The following is a 16,886-nucleotide window of genomic DNA, read 5'->3' on the forward strand; positions in this document are numbered from 1 at the left end:
ACGAGGCAGGACTCCAAAGCCATCGCGGTCTTCCTGGACATGGAGAAAGCGTTTGACTCCGTGGAATGGCCGTTCATGCGCAGAGTCCTTAAGAAACTGGGGCTGGGTGACCTCTTCCACCAATTACTAGGTGCTCTCTACTACAAGTCCACAGCGCGAGTCCGGCTAGGCGACGCGGTCTCGGAGCCGTTTGACATCAGCAGGGGCACGAGACAGGGATGCCCCCTCTCGCCGCTACTCTACGCCCTGGTGGCGGAACCCTTAGCCTGTGCAATTAGAGAATATCACTCCTATGAGGCCATCAATTATCCCACCTACAAGATAGGGATATCCACATACGCCGATGATACATTACTTTATGTCAGAGACCCGGCGAATAACCTCTCCTCGGTCCTGAGGGAAGTGGTCCGCTTCGGAGCACTCTCGGGGCTAAAGGTAAACTGGCCCAAATCAGTTGCATTCCCTCTTACCCCGGTAACCGATCCCTTCGAGATGGAGTTCCCGCTCCAATGGTCTACAGAACCGATCCGCTACTTAGGTATAATGCTCCACACAGACCCCGAAATTATGATTAGAGAAAACTACGGAGTGGCCTATAACAAACTAGCAGACGATGTTGAGCTCTGGATCAAGCTACCTCTATCCCTTATGGGACGCATCGCGATAATAAAAATGGTTGTCCTCCCGAGGTTTCTGTTCCTCTTCAATAATATTCCGATAGTACTGTCTAGGGCCTTCTTTGCCACGCTTAATAAACTTCTCATACGATTGGCCTGGGCTGGCAAACAACCTAGAGTGAAATGGGAGGTCCTTAAACTACCATATGAACAAGGGGGCCTAGCTGCGCCTGACATGGAGCGCTATTACAGACTTGCGCAGGCCTCTCACCTCCACACGTGGATTCATGGTAGCCAGGACATTCCACACGTGATACTGGAGAAGCTGTTCGCGGACCCGGTCCCCCTACCAGCGACTGTCTGTGGCCCAATGGACCGCAGAGTGGGAACATTAGACTCCCTACTGGCCACTAATCATGCCTGGCACTCCGTCCTACAGAGACAAAACAAAGTTCTGATGTATGCACCGAACATGCCGCTCCATTGGGCACTATGGCTCCCCACTTTGGCAGAACCAGGGGTCAGCAAGGTCCTCCACGAACTTGGTGCCCACACTCTGGGGGACCTGTTCGAACATGGGACAGTCAAAACGTGGGAGCAGCTGACTCGAGGAGGAGCGCGGCCCTCGTTGCTCCAGCGCTTCCAGTTTCATAGGGTAAGGAGTGCATTCCAGGAGCTGTTGGGCCCCGACCTGGAGGAACCACCGGAGGTTCCGGAGCTCGCATATGTTATTGCCACTGCGGCTCCACAAAAACTCATGACAAAGCTCTACAAAATAGGACACGAACATACTGTATTCCAATACACTAAAGCGCGTTTGGCCTGGCAGACCGACCTGAATGCCCAGATAGACGACAGCATGTGGGCACATTGCTGCGCGGCCTCCAGGAAGATCTCGCTAAACGGACGGCATCGCCTGGTCCACTTCAAATTCCTGCAGCGTGTCTATCACACGCCGGAGAGGCTACACAGGTATGGACTGCGAGACACACCGGAATGTGAGAGATGCCACGCCCCAGTGGCTGACTTCCTACATATGGCCTGGACATGTCCGGGAGTGCAGCGATTTTGGCATAGGGTGTTCGCTGAAATGAGCACCATCGTGGAGCTGGAGTTGGCAATGGATCCCGCCCTGGCCCTACTGGGATTCACGAAAAAACTTCCTTTAGCGGTGAGAAAACTGGTAAGCATGGGCATGCTCCTTGCCAAAAGAGTCGTGGCAATGTGTTGGATGAGGGGCCCACTACCGACGCTGAGGCGATGGTCTAATGACATGCTGTATTGCAACACACAATCAGAGCTCTATGGCGAGCTGCTTCCTCCCCGGAGTCGGCCTAGGAACTTCTGGGGCCTTTATCAGACCTACCTAAATTCCAGAGACCCGGAAGAGATACCCACTGCACGGGAGGGAGAGGGACGCCCGGAGCCCACTGATGAGGACCCATAGGTAGATGAGAGGGGTGAGGCGAGGTCAAGTCACGTCACGAACTCAGCCACCGGTGGAATCAGTCAGGACGGCGGCTAGTCCAACACTCGACATTGGACGGGGGGGACAGGGCACACCTAAGGGCGGGGATTCATAAGGTGGTCCTTTAGGCTACCGGACAGGTCATGCGGCATTGTCCGCACTACACCCATTGCCCACACAATATTACACATTTGGAGGAGCAACGGGGGAGCTGTAGGGGAGGGATAGGGAGTTGGGGGGAGGGAGGAGGGGAGAAAAAGTTAAAAATGTACTGTTTTGTATACGCATGCACAGAGCGGATATATGTCTGCCTACAGAGAAATATCGCATTGGTTGATTCTTTTCTTGCTGAGCATATGCTATGTATACTCGTTACCTTTCTTGTCAATCAGTATATATGCCAGTTTAAAGTAATGCCGGCCCGAGATGGGTTGTAGGCGGTCAGCTCTGTATGTATTGTATTCTGCTATTTTAAAAATAAATTTAAAAAATAAAAAAGTATGTGTTTCTATAAGTGATTGTTTAAGAGAGTAAGTATGTGTAAGTTTCCTTAGAAATAAGGTGGTAGTGTGTGTATAGCTGTATATGCAAATAAATGGATGTTCAATAGTTTTTTGCATATGTGATTATGTGTGTGAGTAACTTTTGGATGACTGTCGGTGTGTAACAGGATGTATTGGTGTATCACCACATATGATGAGTGAGTATATGTGTGAGTGACTATATAGAACTGTTGGTGAATGAGTGGATGTGTATCTAGATGGTGGAATTACTGAATTGGTTGTTGTAACTGGTATGGGTATCTCCATTTTTATGAAAATGTTAGTTTCTATTTTTGAATATGTGTTTCAAGGGTTACATTGCACTGAAAGGAGGTCTCTCACTCTGTCACAAGGATGGTGTCATCAGTGATGTCATGAGTGATGTCACCGACCATGTCATGAGTGATGTAATATGTGAAGTCATCAGCAGTGCATTGCAGGCTCGCAAGTTATAGTGAGTCCAACTAACTATAACGTGGCAATTTCAATGGTTTTATGTCAGTAAAATTTACAGCTAACTATAACTGGTGTGAAACCTATGGTTTTTTCAGTGAATTTAATAGGTTTTTTAAATGCTAATTCCTAACTATAACGGATGTGAAACCTATGGTTTTTTCAGTGAATTTCATAGGTTTTTTAAATGCTAATTCCTAACTATAACTGGTGTGAAACCTATGGTTTTTTCAGTGAATTTCATAGGTTTTTTAAATGCTAATTCCTAACTATATATAAGGTCCCAAACTTATGTTTTTTTCTTTGAATTTCAAAATTTTGTTAATAGCAAATGTCTATAGCTATGAAATGTAATATTTGTGAAAATGAATGAATCCTATATTTTATTTCTATTTAAAACAATTTTTTTAATGTATATATATATTTTTTTTTTACCCTGGAGCGCTCCCGGGGCGCGCCCGGGTGAGCGCCCCGGAAAGCGTAGTCTTTTGAAGCACCCCAGGGCGCGCTCCGGAGAGCGTCCTGTTAGCGCTATTGCCGCAAACGAAAACATCATCGTGACGTATCGCGTAGCCACGTCCACGTGATACGCACGGCGTAAGCGCACCCGGAAGCACTCGAGCGAATACGATCGCGCAACGTAAACATCCGACGCGCTTATGCGACGCGCCCGGGGGCGCGCCGCGTAAGCGCGTCGGTCATGTGACCTGAAAATAACACTTTTTATTGGTGCAAAACAGTTTTGGTTTCATAATGATGAAATCTCTGGTCTTGTGACCTGAAAATAACACTTCTCATTGGTTCAGGCCTTTTTTTTTTCCAAATGATGAAAGACCCCACCTTTTTTCCTTATTCTGACTTTGTCCTTTGACTTAGGAAGACCTGTTTTGCAATCTTTGAGGTATATTTTGTACTTTGAAATGGCTTCAGTAGCAGCAGCAGCTGGAGCATCTGTGGAGTGGGGTGGCTCACTGGTTAGAGGCGGCAGACCCGGAAGCAGAGGATGGCCCTGACGGCCCGGGACAAGGGTTCAATTCCCGACGTGGCAGGGTCGTGGACCAGGGTCAGCGGACTCGATAATTCTCGCCTCGGTGCCTACTCTAACCAGGGATCACACTCGGCAACTCTGGGCATTAGCTTGCCTCATCTCCACAACGGCCCCATCAATGCCGGGGATGCCTGGTTTCACCTTGGAGATACCCATTAGGGACCATCTCACAGGGAAAGCCAGGACGGGTTCCCCAGCGGTCTACAGCGCAGAGATACCCCATGTGGGGTGATTCATGCGCTTTACAAGACTACATTACATTACACCACCACCACCACCACAAGATTACATTGGTGGTCAACAAGAGGAGGAGGAAGAGGAGGAGGAGGAGGAGGAGGGAAGGAGAAGGTGGCTGCAAGAACACAATGCCCCATACCAGCAAAGACCACACATTGTATGGGAGTTTTTTTCGATCCCAGAAGGCAAGAAAAAAGTCAATGCGGCCAAGGTGACTTGCCTAATCTGTGGCATGGAACTTTCCAGGGGGAACCCTAATAAAAAATACTCTTTTGGAAACAACACCATGATTCGCCACATGCAGCGCAGTCATCCGATCAACTATTCTGCTGCAGAGATGAGGGAACTGACCAGTAACCCTCCCCAATCTTCAAGCACCACCTCCAAAAGAAAGCAACCCACTCCATCGGGACCAGAGGCAAGGGAGACGATCCCTTTCATTCAGCCACGGTTTGCGGATTTCCGAATAACATGTATTAATTGTGGTAAGACCATCTCCTATGGTGAACTGAGCATAAAGCTCATCGTCCTTGCTGGGGACAACCACAAATGCCCCAAAAAACCCTAATTTTTTCTCCTTTTTTTTGCTCCAGTTGAGCCATTTTCAATTCCCTGTTTTTTCGTTTCTCCCCATAAAAATAACAAAAAAAATATAAAATAGTTCATAAAAGCCAAAAAAAGAACAAAATGTTCCAAAAACACTAAAAAAATATAAAACAACAAAAAGAAGAAAAAAAACAGTTCTTTTTAGAACTACCTCCAATTTATAAAAAAAGGCTACATTTTTAAAAAACTGTCATTCTTCTTTCCCCATGGGCCGCTCCCCGGTGCGCGTACCGGGCGCTCCCCCCGCGCAAATCAAAAAAAAAATGTATTTTGCACCGCGGGGCCCTTTTATAGCCCCCACATCAAACCTAGGGGATCAGGGGGGGGTCTACCCTGCCCCCTTATGGTCATTTCCCCCTTTTTTTTTCCACCTCTTGTGTCTCTATCCTACCGAGACACAAGATGGCGGCCGGTCCGGACTGTTTCGAATGTTTACAGACACCCGAGAGCCAATCAGCTTTCCGTGCGCATCACACGTGTCGCGCCCGCTGCGCTCCCCGGTGCGCGTACCGGGGCGCGGCCATAGATGTATATATTTTTTTTAACCTAAATTACTCAAAATCCACTGGAGCACATATCTTGAGACATAGCAAAGGCACATCGGGCTACCAGTCCCTACAATTTTGCCAAGGTTGGTGGAAATCCATTCAGCCGTTCGGGCTAAAAGTGAGTTTGAGCACCCTATGGAAATTAACATGGAGAAAACACGTTTTGGGACCCCCCTTTTATCTCGGCCCCCGCTTGATGAATCCCCCACAAACTTTCAAGGAAGGACCAGAGCTCCGCGAGGCAAATTTGAGGAAATTTTCAGGCAGATTCGTCAACCGGCGCCAAAGGTATTCACAATAGAATTTTGAGATTTTGCATTGAAAAAAATCCTAACTATAACTACCTACTGGCGACCGCCAGTAGGATATATATATATATATACATATATATCCTCTATCCTTCAGAATCCAATCACCAGCCAGGACTCAGATAGACAAACGCGGACCCATTTTTTCGTGCTTTTCATTATTTATTAAAGGTTATTTCGCCACGCATCAGTATGCCGCTATATATATATATATATATATATATATATATATATATATATATATATATATATATATATATATATATATATATATATATATATAAAATATATATATATATGTGGGGCACATATATGATTGTGTTTCCGAGGACCAGCGCATGGGCAGGAATATTCTAGTGCTTATGACTATTGATGAGGATCCCCTGGAAGAGAACATATGTCGCTCTAACCAACAACCACCAATCCATGACCGAAGGAGGTTTAAGTGAAATCCAAACCTGAGCAATTGTCAGTCTTGCAGAGACCAATAAGATAGTTAATAAGTCTTCGCGTTTAGATCCCATATTCTGTCCGCCCATCATTATATCCATTGTTGAGAGAGATATTCTCATCCCCAGCTTCAGAGACAATACTTGAGCGACCTTCTGCCAGAATATTGTCAATTCTGGGCATGTGAAAAACATGTGTTTCATGTCAGCCGCGTATAGATCGCATCTTGGACATTTTGTCCGATCACTAGCCAGGTTATTAGCTGACCACTTCGCTATTCTTTCCGACGAATAATATAATAGACATATTGTTCGGTACTGTTGCAATTGCAGTTTAGAGGAGTTTACAGCCTTGCTTTACAACTGAGAGCCTGTGAGATAGTGCTAGCCGAGACTAATGTCCCCATAACCTTGCTCCAACAATCAGCTAGTCTCGCACAATCATCCAATCTGTAAGTACTCAGATTTTTGTACCCTCTGCTAATCAACGATTTATCATTAGTAGCATGTAAGCAACTCCATATATCAGAGTCAGATACGTTTGTCAGATTTAAGTACCGTATAATCACGAATATTTGAACTGCATATTATCTGGCAGTTTCTATTGTGTCTGCAATTTTTCAAAAGAGATAAGACTACTGTAGTCATATAGATCTCCTAGACATATGACCCCATAGCTAGCCCATAGTTTACCAACTGCGTCGTGGAATATTTCCGGCAGACCTGGATTATACCAGAGGGGGAATTTATCATGAAATAGCGATGTATTACACTTGAGCAAAATAGCACGCCATATAACTATAATATCTTTTGTAGAATTTCAGGTTGTTAGTTCTAAAAAGAAACATATTAGACTCTTCCCCCAGCATGAATTTATGAAAAAAGTGTTATTCACAGGATTAACTAAACTAAGAAGACGGCCAATAAAAGTTGACCAAAAGTACATTTTGAAATCAAGAAAATCAAGACCACCTTGGCTAAAGGGGAGTTTTAACGAATCTATTGTACGACGTGCTTTCTTATAGCCCCCTATAAAACTGTTTAAAATTCCATCCAACCGCTTAAAGAAAGAGTAAGTCACCCGCAGTGGGATAGAGCGAAACAAATAAAGACATTTGGGCAGGATCTTCATTTTTATAATATGTATTTACCCAGCAATACCTATAGGCAGCTTATGCCACTTCTTGAGAGACTTGTCTCTTTCAGTAATGTTATGTAATTCAGTGAAATTATCCTATCTATCCTTGAAGTCACTTTGACACCCAAGTAAGTAGCAGCCGAGCGGACCCCTTGTATTGAAACCGAGGATTTGTAATTTAAAAGAACCTGGGTTTTATTAATATTTAATTGATATCCTGTGATTGCCCCAAACCTCCCTGCTACTTCAATTCGCACTTTCAATGCCGCTCCCAGTTCCGTTGAAACACTGAAATGTCGTCTGCATATGCGATGACTTTGAGAGAATTTAGCCTTAGCAGAAACGGATTAAGTTGTTGCTGATTTTGTATAGCCGAAATAAATGACTCTATAGAAAGAGCGAATAGCAGCAGTGATAGGGGACTTCCCTGGCGGGTACCACGAAAAATTTTAAAAATTAGAGATTATAGCACAAGGTTGATCGTACAAGGCTTGCACCCACTTCAAAAATTGACCTTTGATTCCAAAAGCTAAAAGTGTGGTCCACAGAGTCCCACCCCACTCTGTCAAATGCTTTTTCACCATCACCATCGTTTGCCACATCGAAAGCTGTCACATCCATATTTACGTGAGCTGTGGTATCTCTCCCCTGAATAAACCCAAGCTGGTTAGGGGATACCAGACTAGACATTTTTGGAGCAAGGCGGTTCGCCAAAATCTTAGCAAAAATGTATGCGTCAGTATTTATAAGTGAAATTGGTCGATACGACCCACACTCCTCCGCTTTTTTGGGGGGGAAAAAAGACAATTTGTGTGACATTTCACGATTCGGGAACCTTAACTCCTATTCCAATAAATCTTATTACCTGGCTAAATGACAGTAACAAGTCCCCTATGTTAAAAGTAACAGCAGCAGACAGAGGACTAATATCTCCACCTCCACTGCTTGCATGTAGAGGAAGGGAAACTGCTCTTCCAAGCAACAGCAACAAACAGAGGACTACTGTCTAACCCAGTTATTTGGCGGCCATTTTTGACTAGTTTCTCTCGGGCGGGGATCATTATCTGAACAGACACTAAGAACCTAGCATATTAGACTAATCTCAACTACCAACTACTGTGCTCAGTTGTGTATTCACACCATCTTGTGAAAGGATGTTTGTTGGTTGTTGGTTTGTTGGTTACTCGGTAATGCACTGCCTCTGATTGCTACCTCATACATGAAAGATTGGCTGCCTATTATTGCAGTATTATAATTCTACCTATATTTTGAACAGGCTGCCTATTATCGTCTGCCTATTATTGCAGTATTATAATTCTACCTATATTTTAAACAGTGTTAATGCAGATTGCTACCTCATATATGAAACTATTATTCCCCTACCTGTATTTTAAAGTTTTGTAATGCACGGCTTGTGATTGCTACCTCATACATGCCTATTATTGCAGCAGTATAAACCTACCTATATGCTGAACGTTTGCAATGCAGATTGCGACCTCATATATGAATGAATCTCTGCCTATTATTGCAGTATTATAATTCCACCTATATTCTGAACATAATAACGCTCAGAGTACGACCCCATTTATGGTTGTTTACTAACTAATGTCACCTTCGATTCTTTGATTCAGATTTTTGACGCATATACTGTATTGTGTACATTTTCGTTTATTGTAAACTTGCACATTTCTCACTTTTCTTCACTGTCAATGTACTAGCACTACCTCAAATTGTTCTGGTGAATAACTAGTATTATTATTGCTCATTATGCACCGTTTGACACCACTCATACTTTTATATTCTTGTATATTTCGCTACATTATTTAAGCTGGACCGTCCGCTACCTCATATTTCGCTACATTATTTAAGCTGTACCATCCGCTACCTCATATTTCTTCACTCATTAGTGTACACTGTGTGTCGCACTATCATCTACCCTCCCACACCCACCTCACCGCCACACTCACCTACACATATAACGCCATCCTAGCATGGAGCCCATCAGCAGGCACACATTTAAAATCAACTACCCATCCGCACTCACCAAAAAAGCCGCTAAACGCTTTAAACACAACTTCCTGAGGTCTCACCCTGAAATCCCCTTTGTCGACACCTACTTCTCACCAGTCAATTGATCCCTTAACATCGATATCATCTTCCACACCTCTCACAGAGCTCAATGGAGAAAAATGTTCCTCACACTACTCACTGTCTCCACCACCAGGAAATCTGCTCACTGCTTCACTCTCTCCATCACACCCTCCCAACTCTTCCTAGGCAGAACCACTATTACTATCTACAATAACGGGATTGTCCTAATTCAATCCACAGACAGGAACCTGGAACTACTAGACAACCTGTTCCCCACTTTCAAAGAGAACCTCTCCAACCATCGGACCCCCACTCACATCCCCGCCAGTATTATCACACTAGACCTCACAGCCCCCACCGACAACTCTTCTTACCTAGCTCAGCACCAGAACGACATACACCTCACCTCCTCCCCAACACAACAGCCACTCACCCACCTGCTGCAACCACCCCACACTCCGCAATCACAGACATAAATAACCTCCCATCACACATCAGCCGACCCCACACTTCCACCCCGGTGACACCCACTCATTATACTCCCACCCATCCTCTCCCCCTGACATCATAGACCCCGCCCACAACCCCTCTAACCTAGTTCAGCACCAGATCGACACACATAGCGACAAATCCCACACCCTGTCCCCCCCCTCTCTCAGCCCCCACGCTAACTAACCATACAGAGCACACCACATCTACTATCGTATCCCCCCCCGCCCCACGACAGGACCATCTCCAACCTCAACTCCCCCCCCCACTCTCAGCCCTCACTTCCCTTCAGGCTCCCCTTTCACCACCATCATACACTCCACTTCCACCCCGCTCTCTCCGCCTGCCATGAATCCCCGCCTCCACGCCCCCAATCTCCTTCATACTTCATCCACTCCCATCGCCCCCCTACCCTCTCTCCCTAACACCAACCCGCACGACGACAACACGGAGCCCTGCATGAACACTAACCCTCCCCCCCACCCGCACGCTAAGTCCCAGGTCAGCCACCCAACCATGACTTCCACCCCCAGCACTAATACTCACCCCACACTAGACAAGATTATGTCCTTCCTCCTACAACTCAAAGAAGAAATTCACACCATCAAGGAAGACATGCACATCATCAAAGAGCTGATCACCACACCCCCTAGACTCGCCTCACTCACCACCACCTCCCCTCTCAACATGCTCCCCTCCCGTCCGGACGACGCTCCTAAGCCATGTCCCACGCACCGGACCGCGATCCATGCCCACAATCGCAACAAGCACAACCGCCACACTCACTGGACCGCGATCCCCGCCCACAATCGCAACAACCGCCCCCTTCGTACATGCAACCCCCACTCGGACCTCGACACTCTCTCCCTCCTCCGCTCCTACGACCAAGCTCCCCTAAACCTCACAACGGCTCCTCACCTCCCCATCCCCACAATACACTCAAACCCCCGTAGATCCTCCACTCTCAATAACAGAATATCCGTCCCTAATAACCTTAGAAAAGTCCCCCTCTCTCTAGCACCCTCTTCCTCTCCAGACACACCCCGTCTCAAATGCACTCTCATAAACTGCAGATCGGCTTCTAAACACTCCGCCGCCATCGCTGATCTCATCCTCAGATTGGACCTTGACCTAATCATCCTGACTGAAACGTGGTTAACAGAATCCTCTACACCTATAATGGACATTCTGGTCCCCCCTAACTACCACATCATTAGGCTTGACAGGTCTGGCAAGATAGGTGGCGGAATCGCATGCATATACAGGAAAAGCCTTTCTGTTCTGAAAGTCCCCGTGCCGTCCCTACCCTCTCCAACTTCCTACGAATACATCTGCCTCGATATCATCAGTGATGGCAAACCGATTTGCTCTCTCCATAGCATTTACCACCCTCCCAGAGACCACCTCATCTTCGCCCAGCAAATGATGGACCTGATTTCAACCAACGCAGGACGACAGCTCACCCAAATATACCTGGGCGACTTCAACCTCCATTGGAACGATCTTAACGATGCGGTGGTAAATAGTCTTAAAAGCTTCCTCAGCGCCCTGGACCTCACACAATTATGCAACAGCCCGACCCACGTGAAAGGCTCCATCCTCGACCTCATCATCGCCAAAGAGGGCGCTATTCAACTTGAGGCTATTCAACCCTGTGACTGGTCAGACCATCATATTGTTACATTTCACATCAATGAAAAAGTCAAACTCAACTCTGTTCAACCCACCAGACCTAAAGTCTGGAAAAGAGACCTGAAAAGACTCAACCCATTATCCTTACCTCAGAACAGTCGCGACCTCCTACTCCCCCCTACTGGCGTTACAGATGTCCAATCTCTGACTGACCACTATCTTAGTGCAGTGACCTCAATAATTAATGAGGCTGCTCCCATGCAGCTAAAAAGAGTCCCCGCTAAAATCTCCAAACCATGGTACGACGGGAGTCTCAATGAAGATAGACGAGCCATGAGACTGGCAGAGCGCACCTGGAGGACAGCTCCCTCTGCACTACACCTAAAAACCCTGAAGACAAAGAGAAACGCCTACTTCAGGAAAATAAAGCGCTCGAAAGCAAACTTTTTCAGCCTCCAGCTTGACCAAGCAAAAAACCGCCCTAGAAAACTGTTTGAGTTAATCAGAACACAAGCCAAGGAACAACCCCAACCTCTCAGTACCTTGCACGAAGCACCCTCATGTGATGACTTCGCAACTTTCTTTACCCAAAAAACTGACAACATAAAGAATGACCTCCGCGTGGACGCAAGACTCCACAGCACTCTCAATTGCATAACACCCACCGAACCTAAAAACAATGCAACTTGGTCAACCTTTGAAACCTACTCCGAAGAAGAAATAGGCAAACTGCTCAGCACCTTGAAACCTTCCAATCACCTCTCGGATCCCCTCCCTGCCAACGCTGTCAAAGATTTCATCCCACTGCTCCTTCCCCTCTGGACTAAAATCATCAACAGCTCGCTCCAAGAAGGAACTTTCCCTGACTCCCTCAAAATTGGACAAGTCACACCTTTGCTAAAGAAACCTACTGCCGACCCATCCGACTTAAACAACTACCGTCCCATTACCAATATTCCCACTCTCGCCAAATTACTGGAAAAATGCGCTCAACTACAACTGACTAAACATATCGACCGGTTTGATCTCCTCAACCCGCATCAATCAGGTTTCCGTGCAGGACACAGCACTGAATCAGCTATGACGCACATAATTGACGACGCCCTTCAAATTCTAGATCAAGGTGATACCTGCCTCCTCATCCTGCTTGATCTCTCTTCAGCATTCGACACTGTCAAACACGAGAAGTTACTCGAGCTTCTGAGCACAAGAATGGGTCTTTCTGGGACTGTTCTCAAGTGGTTCACCTCCTTTTTACACAACAGGTCGCAGAAATTCAAGAGTAACAACCGGATGTCCTCTCCAATACCTGTATCGTTAGGCGTCCCACAAGGATCTTCCCTATCACCAACCCTGTTCAACCTAGTTATGGAACCTTTCACCACCTTGCTCCAAGCATCCAATGTACTCTTTCACATGTACGCAGATGACACCCAACTATATCTCAAATTACAATCCCCCAACGACATTTTACTACTGAACTCTACGATCAGAAGCACCCAAGCCAGGCTTGCTGATAATCATCTCAAACTCAATGCTCTGAAAACAGAATTCCTGCTGATCTCACCCCCGGCGAAGATCCCCATCACGCAAACCTGGCTTAAACAGTTAACTGCACTCAATGTCCAACCCATCATAGTGGACTCAGCGAAATCTTTAGGCATAACCCTTGACTCCAACCTTAACATGCAACATCATATCAGCAAGGCTACTAAGGGAGCGAACTTCCAAATCAATACACTGAGGAAGCTTAAACCCTTCCTGCCAGCCAAAGACTTCCAAACTGCAGTACAAGCTCTAGTTATCCCTTGAATTGAATACGGCAGCACCGCCCTTTGCGGTCTCCTGTTAACCAGCACTGCACCCCTAAGAGCCTCTCTAAACGCTGCAGCCAGACTCATCACTGGATCAAAAAAACACTCACACATCACCCCTGATCTGAAAACACTGGACTGGCTGCCTTTTGAAGCCAGAATACATCTGAAAATCGCCTGCATGACACACAAGGCTCTACACCTGAGCTCTCCCAGATACCTCACTCAGAAGCTGTCAATCTCTGGCGGCTCTAGAATCACTAGAGGCACAGACAATCTTCTGCTAAAACCTCGAAGATTCCGGAAGGTAAAAACATATAAACGCTCTTTCTCAGGAATGGCACCCAGGATCTGGAACTCACTCCCCCCTGAAACCAGGCTCATCTCCTCCTTCACTCTTTTTAAGAAAGAAGTAAAAGCCATTTTTATGGCCAAATACACTTGACCGATTAGCGTGGTTTTCGGAAGACCCTACTCCGACCTGTATTACTTTGCTCGAACTCTATGCATGTATGAACATGTATGATTATGTATTTCACCTGAATTATTGTTGCTACTACCATCTACGCACACATTTAAATCGCTGTTCGAACTTTATGACTATGTATCTCACCTGTATTATCGATGCTACTGACTATCTATGCACACATTTAACTGTTATATTTGTATTATTGATGTGTTGTTCTACCTATGTGTAACCCCAATCTCTTGCTGGCATTCCCAGCCGTGTAAAGCGCTCTGATATCTGCAAAGATCCTGTTCGCGCTATATAAAACTTTCAAAATAAATAAATAAATAAAAATAAAAGTCATCAATAAAGATCTTATAAATTTCCAGGGGTATGGAATCCTCTCCCGACGCTTTGCCTGTTGGCAAAGCACTGACTGCAAATTTTATTTCTTCCATCCTAATGTCCCTTGCCAATGAGTCAGATGTTTTATTCCCCATAGTTATCAGTGAGCTATTCTGTAGATGCCTAGATATATCCTCCTGTTTTGGCTGAGTCTCTGGGGTATAAAGCTATTGATAGTAGTTAGCAAACTGTTCTAGTATCTGCTGTGGGCGCTCATACAATGTATTACTAGACCCCTTGACGATCTTTATTGAGGGTGTTAGCCCTATTATCTGCTACCTTGAATGCAAGGTCTTGCCTTTTTTTCCCCCACTCTCATATTGAGATAGAAGATATTTGCTGAGTTTTGCTATGCATTTGGAAGGTACAAACATATGATCACAACGTTCCCTGACCGTACCTTCTGACCGCAACCCCCAACAAGCTACACAAATTACCAGACAACACAGAAGTTACCACACCATGACCCACCTCAAAAAAACACCTCCCACACACACATATGTAAAGAAGAACCACAAAATGTCACTAAAGTAACTTATATTTACCACTCTGGTAGCCTTGCACAAAATCATTCAAGCTTAACTTAAGAGGAAAAGTGTAAAGTATTTATCGAGCACACAAACAGTAATAAAGTGAAAACATAACAGACAATAAACCCCAATGCAATGTAGAAAAATTGAGTACATTTTAATGAAAAAACTGACAACAAAATTAGTTTAACCCAATCATTATGAGTTTAGTTTTTAGTGTAAAATAGTGCCTTAAAGATCAACTACAGGTATCGAGGTGCATGAGACAGGGGCAAAGTCAAAAGTTCGGGCCAACCATAATGAAGTGAGGATCAGATACAAGAGGTAGATTGGCCTGGTCTTGCCTTTCCTTCGGAAAAGAACCCTGAAGAAGAGTTACTGAGAAGGCGGAGTTCAACAGGGACAAGAAAAAAAGCAGTATCTGAGGTGGCATTGTCGTCGAATGTGAACTGCTGGTTTAAGATCTGGCTAATATTTTTTCCTTTAGACTTAGACCTTTTCTTGGAAGTCGAAAACCTCCAGCGGGACAAAGCTGCAGGCTGTAGCTGACAAGAGGTCCACATGGCTGAATACCTTTGCCAAGAGATCACACCAAACAGGATTTGCTGCTGCTAAGAAGAACATAGCAGGAGCTATCACAAAATCTGGTGGATCAGCAATGCACCTTGGGCGGAACAGCTGGCAGGGATATCCCAGTCTTCTGTCGGTTCTCAAGGCACTTTTAGGAGAAAAAAATGGCATTTCTTTGCTTTTGGGAGAGGTAACATCAACACCATTTTCAACAGTCCATATTCTGGAAGCGCACAACTCGGGGGATTAGGACTCACTGTAGCAGAGCCCACTAGGATTCAAAGCCTCAATAGCTTGTTACGTCCCTGTAGCCCACAAGGGAGGCCAGCACTTTTTTAACCATCCCGTTGTCTGTTTGATCCCATCCTACCTGCTATTATTTTTGTTGCCCATTGCCTACCACCCTCCCTCCCGTAGCCTATGTTGCCCACCCTAACCCTTACCCACAGTAAGAAAACAATATCGCTATGACATGGCCAACACTGCCACGTCATAGTACATTTTTAACATTTAGCAAAGTAGCACAGCATCCATACTGCTCTACAACATGGCTAAAAGAGACTAGCAAAGCTAATAGCTCTAGAATAGACAAGACCTCCTGGCTTTGCTAATGCTTGTTTTGGTTGTTTACGTAATGACTGGCAACTACAGTGTTTTCAAGCCAGAGCTAAAAATGGCAAACCAAAAAAACAGGATGGGAAAAGCAAAGCAAAAGTAAAACAAAAAAGCTAATTAAAGAAATCTTAGCAATGAAGGACTATTTTTAAGAGGTTGTCCACAGGCAAAATGTCTGCTCACACTGAAGGGAGCCAATGACTGAAGTGGTCTGCCATGCTACCCCATGCTGTATTCTTTGGTGGTAAAAGCACACTGTGAATGACAACTCAACAGGCCAAACAACGAAGTCTGCCTGTTAAAAGCATGTGGGTGGGTCCACGTATGTGTGTGTTTGGAAAAACATCTGAAAAAATAATAAAGACGTCTCAAGGCCAGACCTGAAAACAATAGGTGTTTTGTATATTTATGTGATAATGGGTAGAAACTCTTTTAGAACTAGACCAGTTCCCCTGGCAAAAAAAGTTCACTATTACTAAAAATTACAGTAAAACTCACCAACCAGAGGACCAGTAGGTCCCATTAGGTTTAGTAATCTTAACAATATTAATGTTAGCATTTCCTAAAACATACTGATCATCCACAACAATCTGAAACATTGTTGGTAGCACTCTGATGATTCATAAGCCATTCTGCTCTTCACTTGCTAACTTACCATCTGTAATTTTGATGTTTATAAATGGAAGCAAAGCATCATTTGCATCCCGAACACCTTCTGTGGGTAGAAACACATTGTTAGGAATTTTGGATTAACAGGGATTCTAGAATCAATCTCACTCCAATGAGAGCATGATCATAATGTTTTTAAACATTGTATGTACTTTAACACCTCAGATCACATTGCTGCTTCCAAAAACTAGATGGAAACATTGTTGGGT

General features: G+C 45.1%; 1 protein-coding gene across 1 annotated transcript in view; it reads right to left on the reverse strand.

The window, feature by feature from the left end:
• The window catches only part of LOC147700858 (uncharacterized), a 642,530-nt gene that overhangs the window by 272,991 nt on the left and 352,653 nt on the right, over positions 1-16,886 (reverse strand). The window contains exon 4 of the mRNA XM_086928515.1: positions 16,664-16,723. Within this exon, the coding sequence (XP_086784641.1) occupies positions 16,664-16,723 (60 nt within the window). The remainder of the gene's footprint in view (positions 1-16,663; positions 16,724-16,886) is intronic.

This window comes from Lissotriton vulgaris, chromosome 7 (genome assembly GCF_964263255.1).
Source record: "Lissotriton vulgaris chromosome 7, aLisVul1.2, whole genome shotgun sequence".
Taxonomy (NCBI): Eukaryota; Metazoa; Chordata; class Amphibia; order Caudata; family Salamandridae; genus Lissotriton; species Lissotriton vulgaris.